The following is a 24,483-nucleotide window of genomic DNA, read 5'->3' on the forward strand; positions in this document are numbered from 1 at the left end:
GGCAGTTAGAATCTTTTCCTCTATCTCTATGCTTAATTTTTTGACAAGCTGATGAGATATTTCAATAAAATCAAATTTGCCAATCTTTCTGATACTCACACACTTGCTTCTCTCATCCATCACAAAGAGTCTCTATTTTGCAGGCACATTGATAAGCTAATTAAACACTATAGTATTTAATTAATAAAATGTAATTCAGAGTATTTTTAAATGCATACTGAATAATTATCTTAAACAGATTAAATTTCTGTTCCAATGCTAATGGACGTCCTTACACCATTCAGGTCTAGAAGGATTCCAAGGATAAGCTAATCACCTCTCAGAAGTTATTAACATGGTTACCAAGTGACTAATTCATTTTATGTCATTGTAATTTTTGAAAAAAATTAATAATTCAAATGACCTAATACTTTAACAAAAATATTAACTTGATAAATGAAATTTATGAAATAGCATTTGTACTTTGGCTTAAATATTTATCATATAAATGGTAAGTTCATCAAATAGCCTTAGCCTGATAAAAGTTTATGCTTGTTGCCAGATCACTGAAGTCTACATTTTTCAGTGAAAATAAAAAGCATTTTTTTCCAAATTTGAACTACTTTACGATCTATAACTCCAGAACTCATAGAGTGCTTATAGCCCAGAAAGTTAACCAATTCAGAAAGTTCATGTTTATTCCCAGGCCCTATATTTCTGTGTCTCAAAGTGAGCTTTATAATAAACAGGGGTGGGCAAGAGTAGGTGCACTGTGCCGCTGTGACATTCTTTTGTGTTAATAAAGCCAGTGTAATAATCATAACCTGCATGTATTTTTCCATATGAATAAGTGCCAACCTACTGTTGCCCACCCTGTTTATAAACTGATTATAAGGCTGACAGAGAAAATCTTCACTATTCAGAATGCAAAACCTGGACTAGTAATACATTTAGAAAGTGCAAACATATCAAAATATTAGCATTACAGAATTACCCAGAAATGGAGTAGGTGTCCTCAAAGTATTATGTGAAGGCAATTTCTCTGCTATTACTAATCTTTAATATGTAATACACAATATACTCCATCAGAAAACAATTTTTAAACGCTAGAGTAAATGCCATTATACTTAAATACCTAATAGTAACAATAATTTTGGTAACAGTGGTCGTAAAAATAAAAATGTCTTTGATTCTTAAAACTTCCTGTGACAAAACAGTACAGGTATTTCACACATATTTTGAAGATGGAGGAACAAGAGCACATAGTGTTAGAGAGTCAAAAATTTAATCCACAGGATAGGTAGGAAAAAAGGAATTGAACTTCATTCTAGGAAACGGTAGCATTTTAGTAGCATTACTCCGACAAAAATAATTTAACTAAACTGGTAAAATAGCTCTGTGAGACTTTGAAGGCACTCGTGTTTCATATTCATCTGTGTGTTCCCTGACTAACAGAGAAACTACCCCAAAATGGGCATCCAATCAATGTTTGTTAAATAAAGAAAAATGAACAAATCAATACAGATCAATCCTGAAAACTATTTTGTCAATTAGGGTTCAAAAAATGCTTAGCAACAAAAAGGAAAATATTATTTTATTGTGAGAAGCCAAATTATTTTCAGGCCTGGGAAGTGATATGACCTGTCAGCTTTTAAAAGAAGCCAAAGATTCCAAGAGAAGCTCCTTGTTGTCTTAAAAGTAAGGCGAGGAATGTTGTTTAAAGAGTTTTTATTTTTAAATAGCCATTTTTAAAAGGATATTATGTTTAAGGTCCTTCAAATTGGACCAAATGTGAATAAATAGGAAGAGAATGCAATTGATGCAAACTTTTGTTCTAAAGGAACAATATACCTAAACTCATCTTTAATCAGACAACTTGAGAAATAAATAATATTTAGATGGAAATATCTCACCACTGCAACGCAAAGAACATAAATCATTTTTTAAGTACTTATCCTCCAAGCAAAACCGTGCAGCTTAGGGAAAGACTAAGACTCAAAAGAAAACTTAACTGAGCCAAAAGATATTCAAAATCTAAATAAAAAGAAATGGCTATTGTAACTAGGTAAAACTGAGTAAATATTAGAGAATATGTTTGAGTCATGTTATATAAAAATAATAATAGATAGCTAAATGTTCTTATTGTTCCATCATTTGGCTAATCCACTAGGAGAAACTACACTAAACTTTATTTTCCAAGTATATCCATGAATATGAACAGTCTGATTGAGGCTATGAATCTGTTTTTTAGCTACTCCGTAAACAAAGCAGCTTCTGACAGAGGAATGATTGGTCAATCAGGAGGAAAAAAATTCTAAATTTATCTGCACTTACTAACTAAAACCAACACACGAAAGATAAAATACAGTGTATTACTGTATTGCTGACATGCAGTAGTTCCATGCTAATAATACCATGAGGTTTATTCCATAGAAAGTAGCAAAACAAATGACTCATTTTAGATACTTGATAATTCACTGAATTAATAAACAATGAATGAAATGGCAAAAAGGAAGCAGCAACCCATAAAACTAGTGTATACAAAATTACTGGACTAATATACTGTTAACAGCATTCAAAAAATGCACCACTGGATTACCAATCTGGAGAAATGGACACAAAATGATTAAAAGAATTAAATGGACACACGTATTTGAAGTAGGTTCTTAGAGGGATAAAAAGGCATTCTCACATATCTTAATTTTTAAGACAAACATGACCCAAACAGGACACCTCCAATCATTAGAAAAAAATGTATTTCATAAATCCCAGAGAGAGGAAAAAAAGCTAACGATATAGTTTCAAAAGGGGCTTAAATTTGTGAATGGCAGATCACAGAGGTAGTTCAAATTAGTGTCAAAACATGTCCTACCCAAAATTATGTTTTTGAATTCATGGTTGAGAACAGATGCCTGAGTGGCAGGCTGCATGGAGGCCCAGCCATTACTATACTCTTCCAACTCAAGAAAAATTATAATAAAGTCGTGTGCTCTCAAGACACCACGCAGAATGTCTTACTCTATTTCACAGAGAATAAATAGATATAAAGTGTTTAATGGCACATGGTAAATGCTACTTAAGTCTTTATTATTACAAGTGTTACTGGAGTAATTGAGGCAAAATTGTTATCAACCTCAACCTCATGTTATATTCTCCCTTTCTCTCTCTCTCTCTCTCTCTCTCTCTCTCTCTCCTGCTTTCTCTTCACAGGTACTCTTTTGCATTTTTTGATTTGTATCACTTGAACTTACTACTTTCATTTTTAACAGCCTTGTCTACTAACATCTGAGCAGTGTTAAAGTAACCTTGATGAAAAGAAAAAAAAAGTCCCATAAAGTGCTATGGGCTGAGACAGTCACTCCTTGCTTAGACATGAGCTGTGTTCTAATGTCTCTTAAAACATATAGCTGCCTGATTAAGGATGATTAATAATTATAAAATTAATAAATTATTCTCTGGTTGCCCACTTAGTCCCCAGCTTTCATTTTTTGGTCATGTTCATGTTAGAGGTTTTGTAAAGCAAATTCTTTTTAACATAGTTGGGAAAAGGCTGAATAATATCAGGTGTTGAACAATTCATATATTGTAGGAAGGTAAAGAGTTTTGCCGGCGGTGGTAAAGGAACAGATTGATCAGTGGTACGACCTGCTATTGGCAACGTGAACAATGATGCCTAACAGAATATTCCATCATTTTGTTGCATATTTTTGGCTTTATCAGTTTTTGATTTATCAAATGATGTCTGACAATTTTAACAAGTTGGAATATTTTTGCTTATAAAATGCTCTTACTTGAAAAGGAAATGAATGGGTTAATCTTCCCTGCAATATTTCTCGATTTGAAAAAGGACGGCCTTGCCTTATTGTTAGACTCTAGGTTCAGTAAGAAGTTTTTTTCTTAAAAAGTTTTTAATCCCATTAATTTATTGGTTGCTTTTGAAATTCCTAAAGAGATACAGAAAGACCTTCACATTTTGCAAACTTGAACACAGTTTTTGGAAAAAATATTTTATTCCAAAGGGAATGCTCATTTCTCTTTTAAGTTTAAAATATACAAAACCTGAAACGCTTCTCGTCTTTCTGAACAAAATTACTTTGCATCTTTCAAAAAATCATCCTGTAAGAACACACATGAAATTTAAATTTGAAGCTTTGTTTTAAATTTTTTAAAATCATACAGAAAAAAAAAAAGTGAGGTAATATAACTTAGAAACCTCCCAGACACATACCTGAATATATAGAAACATCTGTGAAATATATGAATACTAATGAGTTATGTTTGGATTTCTTTCCTTTCTGATCTTATTTAATAAAAGCTGGGCTTCCATTTAGAACAGCAAATGAAGCAGATTCACATTTCCTGAGACATAACACCCCTTGGTAACATTTAAGCTCTTCAAAAGCGTCCATTTCCCAGAGAGCTGGGAAGCCAGTCATCATTCTTATAAATGAACTACAAGTGTGAATGTATTATCTATTCTTCAGTTGTATTTTTATCCTCAAAAATGTATTTGTGCCATAGAACTTCTAAATTAATGGACTTCAACCGTTAACAAATGATTGTCCGGCCTTATCTGTTCTTCTTTCTAACAGATGCTCTTAACTGGGCTACCAGCATATCACTGTGATATTTTGTAAAAAGCTCACAATTAGTCCCAAAATGAGAGAAAATATAAGCACAATTTGTTATTATATCAGCCTTAGTGAGAGGCATTTTAACATGTTAGAGTAACAGGTGCGGTTCCTGTTTTAACTGTTACTTTTTGCTAGAAATTCTTAGTAACTGTGGGGTCACCATCGGTTAGAATCCGAGTCTCGGGCCTGTTAGCACTCGCCTCCTGGGGGTTACAGCAACTCCTGGCCCTGCCTGATCGTGAGCCTGACCCTCAGGGCTCTGGGTGTGAGCACATGAGAACTCCTCCTACGGTCACTGAGACTCCGGATACCACGGACCAAAGCCTTTCCTTCACGGGCATCGGCCGCTGTCCTCGATCCAGCTCTTTCTTCCTCTGTGCACTGGCTTTGTCTTCATATAGACCTATTTTCTACCAATGCCTAAAACTACTCTGACTGCTAATATTAAAGAAAAAGCAACCCTTTCTCCCAGGAGACAGGGCTACAGCTCCCCAGTTTCTCTCAAATGAGAAAAAAAATATCTTTCTAATCTTTAAAAATAAAGTCTATGTTTTCAGCAGAAAAAAATAACTTGTGGTGGGTGGGAGGGTTGGGGTCAGAAGGGAAGAGTGAGGGAAAACACAAAGATGCCCATTTTGAACACTACTGCCCCCAGGAGACCCCAGTGGGCACTCCTCCTACTTTCCTTCCAGTCTTTCAAAGTAAATGTCACTTTAAGCTTCTGAACAGGATCAAAAAGACTACAGGCTCTTGGGACTGGCCATAAGAAGCCTTTAAATTCTTTACGTTCAATATGTGTCAGTCATTTGAGAATAAAATATAAGCGGCCAACTGAAAACAGTGGAATCACCTAATTTACTGAAACCTTGGGAGTCAAATACTATATGTGGATTTTGATCGTGATAAACAAATATATGAAAAATCATGTATATATACATAATTTATTTGGTATTCAGTATTTATAAGGTAAGATTCTAAAACGGATATTTAATTCCCAAATGGTCTATCTCTGACCCCATAGTTCAACTGGGCAAATGTATCTTGATTGGTGAATTATAAGCAATAGCACCAATATACCAACTATTATTAAAACATGTATTAACTAATTTTAAAAAGCATGTGAAAGCACTTTCCCTATAGACATTAAATCAAAGATGGACTTGAAAAACGAACAGCTGAACAAGTAAAATATTTACTAAAGCCAAAAACCAAAATTTTTCTCTCTCTACTTTTCTGAACAATGGAGTGTTTATTTTTTTTTAGAATGATTAAGCAGTGTATCCTTACATTTAAACTGTAAAAAACATTGAATTCAATAAACCCTTATCTGTGATTTCATTTTTCCATGGTTTCAGTTACTCTCAGTCAATCATGGCCTGAAAATTTTAAACTACAAGCTACTCTGAGTAGCATGATGAAATCTCGCACCGTCCCAGTCCCTCCACCCAGGACATGAATCATCACTTTGTCCAGTGTATCCACACTGTACATGCTCCCCACCTGTTAGTCACTTAGTAGCCATCTCGGTTATCAGATCAGTCATGAGGGAGGGAGAGGAGGAGGGGGAGGGGGAGGGAGAGGGAGAGGGAGGGGGGGAGGGGGGAGGGGGAGGGAGGGGGAGGGGAGGGAGAGGGGGAAAGGGGAAAGAGGGGGAGAGAGAGGGGAAGGGGGAGGGGGAGGGGGAGGGGTGGGAGAGGGGGAGGGGAGGGAGAGGGGGAGGGGAGGGAGAGGGGGAGGGGGGAGGGGAGGGAGGGGGAGGGGAGAGGATGGGAGGGGGAGGGGGAGGGAGACGGAGAGAGAGGGAAGGAGAGAGAGGCCACATTCACATAACTTTTATTACAGTATATTGTTATAATTGTTCTATTTAATGAATAGTATTGTTGTTAACCTCTTAGTGTGCCTAGTTTATAAGTTAAACTTTATTATAGGTAAGTACATATAGAGAAAAACATAGTTTGTATAGGGTTTGGTATTATCTATAATTTCAGGCATTCGCTGTGGGTCTTGGAACATATCCCCCTCAGATAAAAGAAAACTATGCTGTTTCTATTTAAGTTCATCAACGATTTTTCTCAACTTTTCTTTGAATAAAAATAAAATAATTTAAAAAGTAAAGATAAATTTATTGTAATACCTGTTAAATCTTTCAGGTAATTTTTGTTGGATGTTAAAATGATACCAAGTCTAATGGCAGAATTCATTTTTATTGTTTTAGTCCTGCCCATGATAGAGACAATTGAGAACATTTATCAAGGTTTGGGGCAATACCCTTTGAGATATCTTGACTATTTAGCATAACCAAGTTTGGTTGCAGGATTCTCCATTAATAGTTATCTTTATGACCAGATATGTGTCCTCATAAAAATTTAGGAAAAATTCCCAGTCTGCAGACTTCATTGGCATATCAAGTTATTGCTGTGTAAAGCTCTATAGCATTTCAGTTCATTTAATAAAAGAACGTACATTCATGTTTAGTAATTTTCATGATAGCAGCATGTCCTTACAATACTATATTCAGGAAACCAATGGACACACCTATGAAATAGATACAAATTATAATAAAAACCTCTGCAATATGCACAGGGGGTGTCCTGCAGCAGCACCAGATCTATAAAACAAGGAGTTCTTAATAGTACATTTTACTATATATCCTTGTCTTGTATTAAAGCTTTATCATGGCCCAGGCCGGTGTGCTCAGTGGTTAGAGCGTCAACCTGTGCACCAAAAGATTTGGGGTTCAATTCCCAGTCAACAGCACATATCTGGGTTGTAGGTTCAATCCCTGGCCCCGGCCAGGGCACGTTCTGGAGGCAACCAATCAATGTATCTCTCTCATATCAATGTTTCTCTCTTTTTCTCCTCCCTCCATCCCTTCCACTCTCTCTAAAACGCAATGGAAAAAATATCCTTGGCTGATGATTAACAACAACAAAAACTTTATCATAAACTTTTTCAAATTAAAATGATCAAGAATTCTTGAAGAATAGTAACTATGGCCCTGGCCGGTGTGGCTCAGTTGGTTGGAGTGTCATCCTATACACCAGGAGGGGGCAGGTTCAATTCCAGGTCAGGGCACATGCCTAGGTTGCCAGTTTGATACCATTTGATGTGCCTGCAGGAGGCAACCAATCAGTGCTTCTCTCTCACATCGATGTTTCTCTCTCTCTCCTTTCCTCTCTTTGAAATTAAAAAAATAAAAAAGAATAGTAACTATGTTTCATGAGTCTCCTTTTCTTCCTTTTGAGGAAACACAGTAAGATTTAACATGACTGGCATCAATAGCATACCGTAACTTGACCCACCCAATAACGTGGTCACTAACAGCCAGCTTTGATAAAATAACACAAGCAAAGGACTACTCGCCTCATGAAATGAATCCTTAGCCCTGAGCTGAAGAAGTTGCTTCTGGTGATCTCGGCACTTCTGTTTGATGAATGAAACATTATACAAGGCCTGTGTTCTTATAGAATAGTCTACATTGCCAGTATAGATAAGAATTGATTCAATGAGACTGAGTCTAGATACAAAGATTATAGTAATTATTTTGTAATCTATATATAATTGCTATAAATCTAGAGTGTCAAATAGACTACCGGGGTTGGAAATATTAGGGCATCTATACATAAAATCAATGCACCTTTCTAACGGAGCATTCATTTTCCAGGATCACTACGCCTGCTCACATTTGTGTAGTGGTTCATACATTTCAAAGACCATGAAAGTTATTTCTCTTCACAAAAATTATGTGAGCTCGCTAAGTCAGTACAATTGCCCCATTTTTCAAATGATAAGGATGAATCAGAGAAATGCTTTACCTGGAATCTGAATGTCTTCTTCCAGTCCTTTCCCCTGGCCTTCCATCATCCTACCTGTAAAGGCCCATTTCTATAAAATGGTAAACTTGATGGGTGTGTTGGTTAACAAAACTATCATAATAGCTTTTATTCTATGTAGTGTTCCTAAAGTAAAAACGGATTACATCTGTGTCAGAAACTGGCTCTGAAAACACACACATACACAGAACCTAAGATTTTTACTAACAGGTAAGCAGCCCAAAGAAGTATACTGGCCTAAATCCGTACAAGAGCTTCCTAAACAATACTCTGTAATTCTGGGCTTCTTTACTGCTATCCCACTGAAAGCAGATTTTAATAGTAATCTCCCTAGCAAATTGAAATTGGATTTAAGTGCTTGAGCCTCGGTGTCTGAAAAAGATAAAAGCACTGTTTTTGAGATTAGAGGCAGAAGAGGTCAGCCTCCTGCATCTCTTTACTCCTGACATGAGCCTGACTTCTGGTTTCCCTATTTTAGGCTAAGCTCCAGTGAAGCCAAGTCACGCACTGCGAGGGAAGCCTGTGTGCGTATCGCAATGGTATTAGTCACTGCTGACACAACCATCACTGCTGTGCTTCCTAGTCTTTCTGTCACTCTTTTGCGGATGCCATTATCAAAAATAGTGCTGGCACAGCCCTAAAGTCACTTAATACCCTCTTTTATTTATATGGCTAACTTATTCTTAAAATTTTGTTTGTAAAGAAGACATTAATGATGTATGGAGGAGCAACTTATTTAGAGTTTTGGCTTATAGGCTTTATAAACCTAGTCTACTGAGGTACTCCACAAACTAAAGAAAGCAAGCTACTAAAAACGCAAAAGCAATCAAAGGTCAGAAGCTTTTATAATCTTTACAATCTGAACATAACCAGACGTCATAAGAAGACCTGTTCTTCCTCCTTATTGCCTAATTAATCACGGTGAATTTTAATCTTTCATTTCTTAGTTTGATAGAGTGAGTCTTCTGTGTCCCTGAACTTGTGCCGTCATTAGTTACAATTTCTTAATTACAAAATGTGGATTTACAAAAAATAGAATCTTGTATTTTCCCGCCCCATGGTTTTTATACTTCCAGTACCTGCTCTGTATTTTCTTAAGAACAAAGTCTCAGATGCGCTCATTCTCAGTGTCGCTTACAAAGACGTTCTCCAGAAGGCCTATGTTTATAACTTCACTGATAAAAATGATGAAGGAATATAAAAGATTATTCAAAGAAAAAATGCAGTATAAGGACATTGAAACTTAGGATATATTGCCATGATGAAGCCATCGAAAGCTGCCAGTTTTCACCCCATGTATAATTCTTTTGATGACTTTTTAATCCAAGGGGTATTTCTTATAATGATGAATAGAAAGGATTTTATCATAAGCAGCTGAACGAGCTGGGGGAAAAAAAAAAACTTACCTATACGAGTAACATGTCATTTGTAATAAGGACATGTTTTAATATTAAAACATAATGAAATTATAACTCAGTAGTAATCCATGGAATAATGAAAATTAAATTTTAAAGAAAGTTGGCAGAAAGTCATCTAAAAACCAAAAGATACTTTTGGAAATGATTCAATATCCTTAAACATTTAAGTTTCCATTTTACATCTGTGAAAGCATACTTAAATAATTAATATTGCATAGTATTGGTGATCTTTCTTCAAAGTTCTTTAAAGGCATTTTTAGTTAATTTCAATACCATGATAAAACAATTCAAGTAAGATATTTAAAACTGTATCATATAGACACACATAGCTATATACATAAAGAGAAGTAAAATTATCTCATATTTTGTGCAAATAAACCATGTTGCCTTTATAAAATATAGAAAAAAAATAGCCCTAACGTAAGTCAAACATATCAATATAGTATATACCATTGTAACATTTTTTCCATGAGATGTGTCAGATCACATGTTTTACTCAGCAGGACCTGCTTGAATTTATGATAGAGAAGTTATATCATGACTTATGGACATCTTCATATTTCACCTTGGTTTAAATATTCTTCAAATCATACTTATAATCCTGACAGATAACTAGAAAATTACTTACTGTAAATAATTTACACATCAAAAAGAGTAGTATGAAATAAAATAAAAGTGCAGGCAAAAGTAGGTTTACAGTTGTTTGTATGGAAAAATATGTAATACAAGAATAAAAAATTATACAAGATAAACTCTGTGTTTCATGTACTCACAACTGTAAACCTACTTTTTCCCACCCTGTATATTATCACCAATGTTATTTCACAAGTAAAACTGGACCTTCTGCAACTTATACATAATAACACTTAAAAAACTGAGTTCCAAAACAGCATACATCCTGGGTTCTGTTTAATAATAACACAGTCACAGTGATTAATGGAACTTATACAAAAATGAAGAGTTTACATTGAAAGAGATATAAAAATCATACCCTCCCCCCACTTTTTTTTCTAGGATGCTCTAGAACATCACTGCTGAAGGGACAATGACTCCTACTTCGTGTTCAGATATGCAGGTAAGTCCCTAGAGTGTGGGAGTAATGCGCACAACCTTTCATACACTTAATCGCCTCTTCTTAAGTCACTTATTCCTAAAGTACATCTATAACAATAATGCATCAACAATTTTAGCTTATTTCTGTGTTTTACCACATTGAAGAAATATTAATTTCTCATTTTTCTATACATTAAAATGTTCTAGACACTTAAAATACTACTTATTCATTACCATTACATTCTCTATTTGAGTAGTTTGTCTTTGTCATAAAATACTGCACTAAACCTAAAACATTTCTATTTAGAAAAGTGGTAGCATTTTGAAATCAACATATAACCAATCAAGCTCTGTTTAGTTCTAATAATTAAAACAGAACACTTTGGAAATACTGTTTTAATGTACAAATTAAAATTACAAGTTTAAAATTACAAAATACAAATTTAAAATTCTGGGTACTTTACTGGGCATCTTTCTTGGTCATCTAATTTTTTCCATGCATCAGTAGGCATTTTAAGTTACCTTTAATGATTTAAAAAAAAAAAAAAATCCCAGTGAAACACCACAGCAATCTTCCACTGGGAGCTGTAAACAATGAAAAGCACACTTACCATGTTCCAGCCCGGGTAGAGGTAGTCTGTACCAACAAATTCAAAGTAGTGAGCAAAGCCTTCCTTCAGCCACACGTCTTCCCACCAAACTGGAGTCACGAGGTCACCAAACCACTGCATTGACAAAACGAATGGGTCTCAGATAAAATCAAATCTATCTGAGAATTATTTTATCTAAAATTAAATGCATTAAACTATGATAATCATAAGTGCAATTCATTCTTCAGTTGATTTGGGATGGTCAAATGGGTCATGGTAAGACTACTGATTGATTCAAAACTTGGATAACACAAGTATTTTATAAAACGCATTCAGAGGAGAAAGAAAAGAAAATAATCCAAGAACACGCCCACCCACACACAAAATTTAACCCGCGTAAGAAAGGACTCAGGAGAAAAGAACTGATCGCAATTGCCTTCAAGACCTAGAATGTAGAAGAGGAAAGGCCCTGTGTCTGTCTGTGGTCCTACAAGGTACAAATCAAAACTAATGGATGAAAATTAGGGTTGGTAGATATCTTCTGAAAATGCAGGAGACCCTCCACCAGACTGAGATGGCCAAAGCTGGAAAACACTGCCTGGAGAGGTAGTGACAGATGTCACAGGAGGTACTGAAGCATCGCCTTCCAGGGGCAGAGGCACCTCAGAGAAAACATGGGCTGACTGAAGGGCTGACTGAAGGAACCAAGGCCCTTTAAGATGCTCCACACCGGACTCTCCATGATTCTGATAATGAGAGTTTAGGCCAAAGAAATAGCTAAGATCCTTTCAATAAAAAATAAGGTGGTAATTTTTCATTGGTGTCTTGATTAGATCATGATGCCTTACTCTGAAACCATTATTTTAGTTCAGCAAAAGTTTAAAAGAATTCTTCACTTAAAAAAAATTCCAGGAGCCATCCTAAAGACTTGAGATCCAATGATGAAAAGTCAGAGAATGTCTCTTCTCATCAGCTGACACTTTATTGTGGAGGCGAGGGGATGAGGTGAGATGGAAAATAAAAAATAAGTAAGCAAATGAACCACTCAGATTCAAATCCTAATTAAGTTCGATAGGAACAGGGGAGGGATTATCTTAGGTGGCAAAAGCAAAACCCGTCTCTCTAAGCAGGTGACATTTCAGTTCAGACTTTAATGATAAGGGGGAGCCAGCTACGAGAAGGCCTCGGGCAACAGGCTGCCATGCAGATCAATCGACCCTGAATGTGAGCGCTCTAAGCAGGGACGAGATATTTAAGGAGAAGGGAATAGTGGACAAGTGTCAAATCATGGACAGCTTCAGGGGCCACAGTAAAGAGCTGGGTGACTGTTTCAGTATTAAAACTACGTGGAATCTAATGAACAAAATGAACTGAAGAAGAAAATGGAAACAGAGGCATGGCTGCATGGAACAGACTGGCAGCTGTCAGAGGGGCGCACTGGATGAGAGAACGTAAAGAGATGAGCCAAAGAACATACACAACACAGCCCGTGGACACACAACGGGGTGGCGAAAGCCAGAGGGAGGGGAAGGCGGGATGGGGGATGGGGACATCTGTAAGTGTCAACAATAAAAATAAAGTTCAAAGATAAATAAATAACCTGACATTAATTGACACACAAAAAAATAAAGTATCACTCAAGAGGATCTCTAACTGAAACACAAACAAGAGATAACTCTGCATATGTTGATGACCACACAATAAATGATATCTATTCACGATCAAAGTGCATGTTTCTGCTTTAAATTGAAAGCCTGCCTTAAGAGTTGTGACAAAACGCCACAGAAAGAGTTCTAATCAGAAGAGGCATGTGGTCTGCATTCATGGGAGGAGCAGCGGGTGCAAGAGCAGGACAGAAAGTAGGGGAAGTGGTTAGAACATGCACTTCAGGGGCACTGGAGGTTTTTCAATAAAAAGGATAGTGCATTAGAGACAGCAAAGGGAGATTGGGGGGGGGGGGGGAAGCAAGAACATTTACTATTCCTCCATCCAGGCCCTTAGATACTCAAGAATTGAGGACAAAGCCTTGGGGGCCAGCGGGGACCACCTAATAGGCTGAAGGGGAGGGAACCCTCAGATGAGAAGATGAAGCTGCAGGAAATTTGCTTCAGCAGCAGTGGAGGCAAGTCATAGTCACTGCAGTTTTACTGAGCATGTGCTATGTGACTACCAGTATTCTAAGTGCTTTTCTGGGGAAAACTTCTTTTGTCCTCTCAACAATCCTAAATGTGGATACAATTATTAACCCCATGTTACACAGGAAACCAAGACACAGAAGAGTTAAGAAATGTGTGGCTACTGAGTGCTGTGGCTGAGATGGCAGGTTCTTACATTCAGAAGTCAGAGTGCCAAGGTTTGGGGTCTGTCAGAGAGGGTTGGAGAGCGACCTCACTGAGAGAGGGGTAGACTAGTCTGAAGATGAGACCCCGAGGACAAAGGGGACCTTCGAGGTTGTGATGAAGGTGAGTAAGTGTGCTCAAGGATGCCATTTGCCCTGACAGACCAGAAGAAGGTTCCTGATGAGTGCAAACCAAGCAGCTGCTCTTTCCCGCAGCTTCCTGCGGGCGGGGAGGAGGCACAGCGAGTCCCCCCCTCGCTGCACTGGGATCCCTTTCCTGGGCCGCGTGGAGGGGAAGAGCACGTTCATCTCAACGAGACAGAGCGTGGATAGCTTTTGTCCCACTGCTCCTGGGTGGGGGAAACGCTCACATTTATGCATTTCTGGGATGCTTTGCTGTGCCTTATTTGGAGATAATAATCACTTACCATGATTAATTAAGCACTTACTACCTATCAAGTTCTGTGCTGAGCACTTGACATATATCATTCCTTCAATAAACACAACAATCTTACGATATAAAAGAAAAAGAACTGTGACGATAAATAGGTGGGAAGAGAGGGTAACACAGAAAATAATTTGGTAATGACAGTGAAAATTGTTCTATGTTTCTCCCAGCAGCTGGTTCTTTCCCTTCTAGTAAATAGCCTACCAAGCTATAACAAGAAAGCAACTTAAAATAGAGAACAAATGAAATCAGTTCTAGGAACAATGATAACATGACCAATGTACTCTTATTTCAACAGAACTGTCCATGGAACCTGTTTCTAGGTATGTCCAAAGAGAAAACTGCTTTTGCCTCAAAAAATAGTATTTTTAGCTAGAAACCCCTCTCATTTAGTGCAGTGGAGGAGTCCTGGTTATCTCTGCAATGGATCCTTACAGTCTCTGAGGCAAGGAACACATGTCCAAGCTGGCCAGCCTGACAGGTACAAACATCTTACAGGTTCACTGCAAAAGGCTGACATTTAGGTAAATGGTCGTAGGGCTTGGACCAATTTATCATTAAGTCAGCATTCATGTATTAGCATTTAGCAGTTCACCTTCTTTAACTGACAGCATTTTCCACATAAGTTTAGCTAGCTTTTAAAAAAGGGTTTTGGGCTTATAACAAACTGAAGTCATAAGTATGAGATTTCTGGTGTTGTCACTCAAGAATTATCCATAGTTACCATTAAGCAGAAGAGGTATAGTATGAACGTTTATTTTCAGGGTTTTTTCTCTCACTAGAATCAAGAGTCAAATAAGCATTGCAAAACCTCTGTAATGCCTTCCACTCATTGTAAGAAAGCGCATAAAATCAAAATGAAATTAATTTTATCTTAGCTTCACTACAAAGTTGGCTAATTTACATATGAATTTCTACACATGCCAAGACAAAAAATATCAATCATTTGAGAACAAAGAGTCTATGGCTGAGTTAGTGAAAGACTTCCTAAGTGTCTGTGTGATGGGAAAACGGGAATAACAAATTGATTTCAGCAAGAACAAATTTTGACACGTACACAAAACTCAGCTGCATCTTGCAGCAATGCAATAAATCATCGCCATCGCTGAACTTACCATGTATGCACACCAATAATCACAAGAAAATAAAGTGAGGTTGACAAGGAAGAGTGAATGGAGAGGGTCTCCAAAGAGGCTGCCGGGTGGCAGTGCCATCCCACTCCTCCACTAAACTAAATGACAGTTGCTTACTCACTATGATCAGTGTGTTTGCTTTTGTTTACGCTGTCACTTGAGAAAAACAACGTATCTTCCAGAAAGAATGACACAGTGCTCCATCTATAATTAAAACTTAATTGGGAGGATAATAACTTAGCTCCTAATTTAAGTATCTGAAATCATTCTACATTCTCAACAGTTTGCAGTTATACTTACACCTGATCCTTTTTTCTCCTACCTGGTGACATATCTCATGAACAATGACCATGGTGACATCCAGCAAATAAGAAATAGATGACACACTGGGATCCAGCAGTATTCTCTGTTCCACAAAAACACTTAGTCCCCAGTTCTCCATAGCAGCATACGGATGCTTAGGCACAGCTAAAAGATCTAGAAATAGAATAAAACAATTCCAAAGGCTTTAACAAACATACCAGATTCTAAAGTCATATCCTAAAAAAGTCAAGAAATCCTAATTAAAAGGAATACTTGCTTTTCCTCAGTAATTTTTTTCCCCTAAATTAAACTCCCTGACACTTCTGCATGACAGCAGACATATAGGCTATCACCGTACACTCTGGCCATGTCCATTCATCACAGTTCATTTTCAGACCCAATGCAGTCGGAGGCTGGACGTATCAGCACCATTATTGATGGGCCCATCCTGATAAGTTTCAAAAAGTCAAGGAAACCGAATGCAGCAGGAATCTACAGTCAGAAGACATAGTGCCTTCTACTGAGAATATATTCCGTTCAATGCAGTGAATACCATACTTACTTTTATCTCAATATTTTTCAAAAGAAAGCATGTTCTATCTGATTAAAAATGGACGTCATTTTTCTAAATTCTTAAATTCTAATTTATTTTGTGAGTCCGGTTAAAAATAAAAATGTTACATGCAAATATAGAGAAAACTATGATGATGAATGTAGTGGCAAAAGGACTGTGGAGGGAACAGGGGGGCTTTGGTTCTGGTCTCGCCTTTACCATTAACTAGAGATATGACATGGGTAAATCACTTAATTTCTCGAGACCACAATTCCCTCATCTATAAAACAAGGTTATTGGCCTTCATTATCTCGAAAATCCCTTCCAGCTCCAAAATCTATGATTAGATGATTCTAAGATTTGTGTTTATTTTGAAAGTTCACAGAAGTATTTTCAACTTCCAGTTAGGGTATCAATAAGTTCATGCTTTGATGTACTCCCTCCGCTCCAAACATGTAGTGATGATACATAAAATATTAAAAGGGAAAACTAAAAAATATCTGCAGGCTTGAAAATGAACCTCTCCATGGGCCAGAAATGGTACAAAAATGCAAAGTAACGATTGGTTGTGAAGGCCCAGGCCCGCTGGGCTCTGGCTCCAGGCGCAGGCAGTGGCAGCTGGGAATTGGTTCCGGCGGGATGTGCCACAGCCAAGGAGACTTAAAGCCAAGCTGAGTGCTGGGTGCCAGGGGCTGAGGTAGGACATAGCCGCTCAGGAGAAGAGCTGCAAGTAGCTGGTGCTCCTTGCTTCCTGAGAACGGCAGCAAGTGGAGAAGCAGGGACTCAAACCCAGGCAGCCTGGCTCAGTGCCTTGTTCTTAATCACAATGGGATCATGTTTATAGTCTCTGCTCCAGAAGTTACACTTCCCAATAAAAACAAACCCTGGAGTCACTCCCCAGGATGCCAAGGGAAAAAAGGGTATAAGAATGTTTACTGCAGTATTTCTGTAACAGCGGAAATGGAAAACTAAATGCCATTCGTGAAGATAACAAGCAAGGAAACTGTGAAATAGATAAAGGAATGTATCCAGCAAGTGACATGAATCATCTCACCACCAGATGCTAGCACTACATGTGTGAACATGGGTAATCTGAAAAACAAAATGTTGAGGGAACAATTAAGATGTAAAATGACCCTTACCATATACTACTTAACAACAAGCAGAATAATACCGTGTGTTACAAGTGAATATTCACGCATGCACACACATCCCAAGACAGTCGGTAGTGGTATAGTGCACATGCAATCGCACACATGTTCTAATGATAAATACCAAATCCAGAGTCATGATGCTTCAGGAATGAAAGAAGGAGAAAAGGAAGAGGTTCCTGGACCCAGTTTCAACTTGGAAGCGGGAAAGGGGTTGGCCACATCACCAACAAGCAATTCCTGGACGCCAGCTGGGTGTGGGAGAATTCAACTCGATGTTGACACTGTCTACCCGTCTGCCCGAGGATAGACGCAGACTCCACAGGTCAAGGGCTTAGTCCTACAAGACTTCCCCCCAACACACACTCTACAACTTCAGATGCCAGTCACAAACCCAGGTTGTTAACTGTACTTCTGACAGACGCTATAAATCAGAGGTTCCCATGACCGTCCCTCGGGTGGGTTTGATTAATTTGCTAGAGTGGCTCACAGAACTCAGAGAAACATTTAACTTACTAGATCACCAGTTTGTTACAAAAGAATATAACTCAGGAACCGCCAAGTAGAGGAGAAGAGTAGGGCAAGGTAAGGGAAAGGCACAGAGCTTCCATGCATTCTCCAGGCCCACCACACTCCCAAAGCTCCAGGTATTTACCTGCCCAGAAGCTCCCCGAACCTTGTCTTTTGGGGCTTCTGGAGGCTTCATTACATAGGCATGATTGATTAAATCACTGGCCATTGACAATTTCCAACTTCTCTCCTCCCAGGAGGTCGGGGAACCCGGCAGAAAGTTCTAACCCCCAACGAAAAGGCTGGTTTCCCTGGCAACCAGCCCCATCCATAAGTGAATTCAAAAGTCACTTCATTAACTTAACAAAAGACAACTTTATTGCTGTAATGGCTTAGAAATTTACAAGGGTTCTGAAAGCTGTGAGCCAGGAACCATGAAGGAATTATATATGAGAAACACTTATTTGGTCTTCCATAAGTTATAAATCACAGTATCACACACAAGGGATTTCCAATGTGTCTTCAATATTAACTTTTTGAAACAGGTAATGGGTACATGCATATTATTTATAATATTATTAATTCTTTTCTGTAGGCCTTAAATATTTCATGATAGTAAAAAGAATAAAATCATCAACAGTCTTAGAATATGGTTGATTTTATTTATGACTTCAACAACATCTTCTCAGTATTTGCTGTGTTCTTAAGCCTGAAATGTATTTTAAAATAAATCAGGGGTGGTCCCTGTATCCATAACATTTTAAACAAAGAATGAGGACATGACAGTTTAACACAAGAAATAAAGAAGGAGCCCGGCCGGGTGTGGCTCAGCGGTTGAGCATTGACCTAGGATCCAGGCGGTCGGGGTTCAATTCCTGATCAGGGCACATGCCCGGGTTGCGGGCTCCATCCCCTGTAGGGGGAGTGCAGGAGGCAGGCAGTTAATGACTCTCTGATCAATGATGTTTCTATCTCTCTCCTTCTCCTTTCCTCTCTCTGAAATCAATAAAGATATATTTAAAGAAAAAAAAAAAGGAATAAAAAGTGCTGGAAGAGAGAAAACAAATCTGGTTGGAGAAGTTCTTGAAAGAGATAGTATTGAGTTGGACCTGAAAATAAGATTTCAACAGGTAGAGAGAGGTACTATATGTATTTACTTACACAAGTTTTTATTGAGCATCTCCTTTGCTCAATATAAGCCTAGTTCTGTACTTCAAGCTCCTTGCCCCATTCTCTCGTGGCACTTCTATGCATATGTGGGTGTGTGTAGGAGGAGGTCAATTAACAAGTAATAAATGAAAGAAATTTAGTAAATGAAAAACGCTACAAAGAAAATATAACACAGTAAGATAGTGATCAATGGGTGGGGTAAGATGGGTATAGCGTGGCCAAGAAAGGCCTCTCTAAGATAGTCACGTTGCACCTAAGATGGAATAAGTTTAGAAGCCAGCTGTCTGAAGATACGTGGAAGTGTTTTCTAAGAGGGGACAGCAAATGCAAAAGCCCTAAGGTGGAAATGACACATGCGGAAAGGTCAGTGAGGCTGATGTATATGATGGAGAAGAATATAGGTCCAACAATTAGTACAAATTGCAGGTACACAAACAGACATTCTTCCATTTAAGACTATAAGTGGAAACCTTCCTTAAATATGAACTAGATGACAGAACAATATTGTGTCAACTCTGCCTGCGACCAGCAGATGGCAACAGCAGTAACATCTGGTGTTATTCCCTTGCAGGAACTTGTTGGCATAGGAACGATCCTTTGGAACCAAGCCTGTTGCAAGACAGACACTTCTGTGCCGGAGTTCTCTGAGAGCCCAAAGTGGTCAGGTCCCCAAGACTAAGTGAGCCAATCTGACCACACACGGGGACTTGGATTGGCTCAAATGGCACAAAAAGAAGACTCCAGACGTGGGCCAGATGAGTCTGGAAGTTTGGAATAAAGAGGAAAGTACATTCAGGGAGCAGTCATCAAACAGCAAAAGCTTGACCAGCAGCATAAGCAGGTATGGTGAAGGGCAGTTAAAGGTCAGTGCCAAAAAGCCAGCCAGTGGGGACCTACGCAGACCGCTGGTTTTGTACTGGTTTCCAGAGGTCTGAGGGCATGGAAGTCAGGCCTGGGTAACAAGACAAGGACTCTTCAGCAAATGCAGTCACATTCAGATAAAGCGACCGAGGGCGAGTTGAAGGACTGGGTGGAAAAGGTAAAGGGATTAAAAAGTACAAATTAGTAGCTACAAAATAGTCACAGGGATGTAAAGAACACCATAGGGAATATAGTCAATAATATTGTAATAACTAAGTATAGTGCCGTATAGGTACTGGAAATATCAGGGGGATCACTCTGGAAAGTATATGATTATCTAACCACTATGCTGTACTCCTGAAATTAATACAAAACAATACTGAATGTAAACTGTAATTTAAAAAGAAAGAAAAAAGATAAAGCAATTGAGAACAGAGTAAAATACAGAGAGCTCAGTAATAGGAGGTAGCTTCTCAGACACAGACAAGCGTTAAAGTAGATACAGAGAACCATACTATGGATGGCAGTAGGAAAAAAAAAAGAGAAATTAAAATAAATTAGATTATGCTACTACACACTTAATAACCTTCTAACAAAGCACTGAAGAAACTTGGATTTATTCTAACTACTACTGAGAGAGATTTTAACTGTGCCTCTCTACTCTACACCTTCACAACTTAAGGAATCTCGTGATAGATTTATACTTTAAGAATACCTGTATGAAGTATATATCCATATAGAGACGTGTACACAATGTTCAAAACAAGTTTACTCCGAGTAGCCAAAAACTGGAAATAAATCAAATGTTCATCAACAGGTGAAAGGATAAAGTGTAGTATGTCCATATAACAAAATACAATTCAGCAATAAAGAGAAATGAACTCTTGATACATGCAGCAACATAGGAAGAAGAATCCCAAAAAGTTATATGAGTAAAAAGGAAGAAAAAAGTATATACATGCTATATGATTCATGACTGCATTTTCTAATATTCTAGAAAATGCAAACTAATCTATACTGTCAGACTGTAGACACTAGAGGCCTGCAGATAAAGATGAAAGGGGTTAAAAAGACAGCAAACTTTTGAGGGTGGCGGATATGGTGCTGATTTCATGGGTTTGCTCACATCTTAAACTATCAAACCGTACACTTTACATATGAGCAGTTTACTGCATGTCACTATATTTCAATGAAACTATCTTTAAAAATACTTCCAATAACTGAAGTAGTCATTTGCTTAACTTTAAAGAAGATCTGACCTGTTTACAATGAATGAAATTATTTTCACTTTTGCAAAATATATTTGTCATGAGGCTATATCCATTAAAATGTGCAACCATAACTCTTTAATATGCATTGAAAACAGAGGTAAGAAAACGCCAATGTTTCAGAATCTAATTTACTTGGAAGGTCAAAAAAAAAATCCTGGATAAAATTATGCATAGTAGTCTGCTTCCAATTAACTACTGCAGTCTAAAAACTGTAGGCAGATAGCAAATATTCATATAATACTAGTGAGTTTGATTACATAAAGTAACATAAAAATCTGACTTTCTCTCCTTGCTTCTTTCAATGCACTATAATTTGCCTTCTACCTTTAACACTATGTTGAAAGAGCTCTCGATAACTAAGATCACAAAATCTCATGTAGACATCTCTCTGTTCATTTTTTTTTTTAATTCTGCTGACAATTATCATAGTTTGATCAGGGGCTATTATAACAGGCCCTAGATCTTAGATTAGCCTTTCTTTTTTGTTGTTTCATTTTTTTTTACTTTCTTGTCATCCTCTGACTTTTGAAAATCAAAGTTCCCAGGATTTCCAACTGTGGATTTTTTGGTGTGTTTTTTTTTTTTTACTCATGTTACCAGTTTTCTTTGAGTGTTCTCACCCACTCCAATGTCATCCGTCACCACCCACACACCCAGACAGCTCTCTCTGAGCTCTAGAGGGAAATACCTAAGCACCTTTGTAGTAGACTGTTACTTGATAGCCCCTCAATGTCCTATTCCTTCTGGAATTGCCTCCTTCCCTTTAGTCTGGCTTAAACCATTAGAGAGCCTTGCAGCCTCCTCCTTTGCACTCTGGGGAAGATCAGGTGCCACGAAAAATGTCCACTAGCCTGACAATGCCATGCTGAGAGGAACATGTAGCAAGTACATGGCTGATATTCAAAAATTAACCTCAAAATAAACTAATAATTTGCCTTGTGATGACAAGACATGCTGGACAGAGCTTACTTCTAGTTTTGCTTGCTATTACAAACCACACAGATGTGTAACCATTACCAATACTCTTCCAAAAAAAAAAAGCATTAAATTCTGCAGTTCTGGTCACCATTTCCACAGCTTTGCTCTCTGCCACGTGACGTGCACTGCTGCTCCTGCAAGTCACCTCCCTACCTCCCTGCTAAATATCCCTCAGACGTACTGGCTCCAAATTTGCAGACACATTCTGAACTCTGCCCTGGTCCTTCCCCTCCAAATCCATCCTGCTCTGAAATCCCCAGGCTTTTGACCTACCTCTGACTTCCATTTCCTGCCTCACTTCCCCCTTTAAATTTCACCCTCCACACTGTCTTCCATGCTGTACTCTCACAGCATCTCAATGACCATCCCAGTTATCTCCCCAGCACTGCTGCCCAGGTCTTCTTAGCAGAGGGCAGTGGACAGAACTGTTAAAAGGTGCAGCTTTGAAGGCCACACTTTCTGGGATACAAACCCAGGTCTAACTCTTATGAGCTGTGGGGCCTTGAAAAAAGTGTTCACTCTCAGTTTCCAGGTCCTCATTGAGCAATGGAGATATTAATGACACCTCCCTGCAGGTTGTTGTGAAGATGAAGTGAGATGGCTCATGTAAAGCACTTAGTTCCAAGCACAGAACCTGCTAAATCAATGTTATCACTAGTTAGGATCTTTCCAGGTCATCCCCACCTTGGGGAATCGAATGCATCACAGGCCTCCCCTTGGGAGAGGAAGAGTCTTGTCTTTGAACAAAGACGAAGTGTTGGTTTAGTACGTTACCTTAGGCACTTTGATTTCTGGATTAATATTTTATTTTATGACATAATGCAATATAGAACCTACTTAAGAATGAGTAAGAGAAAAAGTGTCACAGCACATACCCACATCACCATTAAGGGATGCTAAATAAATTTTAAAGTTACAGTAAGTAAAAAAAAAAAAGTTGCATTTTCACTATGCCATGACTGTCACTTGCTCAAGATACTACTTATATAAACCTTTATGCTAAAATATAAAAAATAGAACTCCTTGTTCTAACAGTTACCCTATGTGGCTAGTCAAAATAGAAATTGCACTTGAAAGAGCAGTATTAATAAGACAAAATTCATAGAAGCCAGACATTCTTGGTATCTATTAACATGAGGACAACCAACGTTTTTTCTCCCTTTCAAGTGCATATTCTGATGGTTTTTTTACTCACACACAGATTAGGTTCTAAATGGCTCTTTTTAAGTTCATCTGAAAGGAGAGCTGAAGCCTCACTATCCCTGGATACATTGCCACCAAATTTAAAAGCGAACCGGTCCTACAACATTTTAAAACAAAACACTTTGCTCCTGATGAACTTTCTACTTGGGCAGTTTTCCTTCAGAAAAGACTAGGCTCAGCTACACACTTTGGTCTATAACCAGATTTTCATCAGACCCACTTGTATTCACAAGCCCAGCACTCCACTTCTCAAACTCCTCGCATTCTCCTGAATTAGCATTGTGTCATCATATGTGCTGCTTTTTGCTGATCCTCCTGCCACACACTCAAATGTGTTCTGTTTCTTTTTCATTTCTGCACTTTTCCTCAACACTGACTGATTACTGTTAATTGCACAGGAGGAGAACTTCCACGTGTTGTCTAATTTCTTTTTTCCCTGAAGATGAATTCCCATGCCAAAGGACTTATCCCATATGCATAGGGAATATTCGTCATTTTCTCACCCATTTAGCTTTTAAAATTAGCTCTACTTTAATTTCCCTCATCCCATTTTGCATCTTCTTACTTTCAAAACTCATGGTCTTTGCTTTAATGGACATGGCAAAGCATAAACATAGAAAACACACTATTGGCCCCTGTCCCCATCATTCAGTGACAAGCCAAACTGACTGATGCTTGTTACATAACCAAGACTTGCTGTTACCTAAGAGAATGCAGGTTGAAAGCAAAGGTTCCCCTCTATTAAGGTTTCATTTATGATATATTTTCATGCATTCCTGAAATATGTATTCATTTAGGCCAGATTGATCTGAGCACTGGTTATATAAACCTTGAACAATAAAGATACAGTCCCATTAAACTCTCCCGGAGCTTAAAAACCAATGGGGGATACAAACAAGTTAAAAAGTATATATATCATAGACACACAGAAGGAAATTGCAGTATAGTGTATGTGCTACTGCGAGTACACGGTATAATAGATGCAGCACCGAGCAGAGATTAAGAACGTGGGCTCCTAAGCCAGGCAGCCTAGTTCAAAACTCAATTCTGCTACTTA

The 24,483-nt window shown here is 38.0% G+C and overlaps 1 protein-coding gene across 1 annotated transcript in view; it reads right to left on the reverse strand.

The window, feature by feature from the left end:
- Positions 1–24,483, reverse strand: part of TRHDE (thyrotropin releasing hormone degrading enzyme) — a 326,844-nt gene that overhangs the window by 138,835 nt on the left and 163,526 nt on the right. The window contains exons 4-5 of the mRNA XM_087814534.1: positions 15,749–15,903; positions 11,529–11,642 (exon numbers count right to left, since the gene is read on the reverse strand). Of these exons, the coding sequence (XP_087670660.1) occupies positions 11,529–11,642; positions 15,749–15,903 (269 nt within the window). The remainder of the gene's footprint in view (positions 1–11,528; positions 11,643–15,748; positions 15,904–24,483) is intronic.

The sequence above is a fragment of the Miniopterus natalensis genome, chromosome 2, assembly GCF_054644295.1.
Source record: "Miniopterus natalensis isolate mMinNat1 chromosome 2, mMinNat1.hap1, whole genome shotgun sequence".
Lineage (NCBI taxonomy): Eukaryota > Metazoa > Chordata > Mammalia > Chiroptera > Miniopteridae > Miniopterus > Miniopterus natalensis.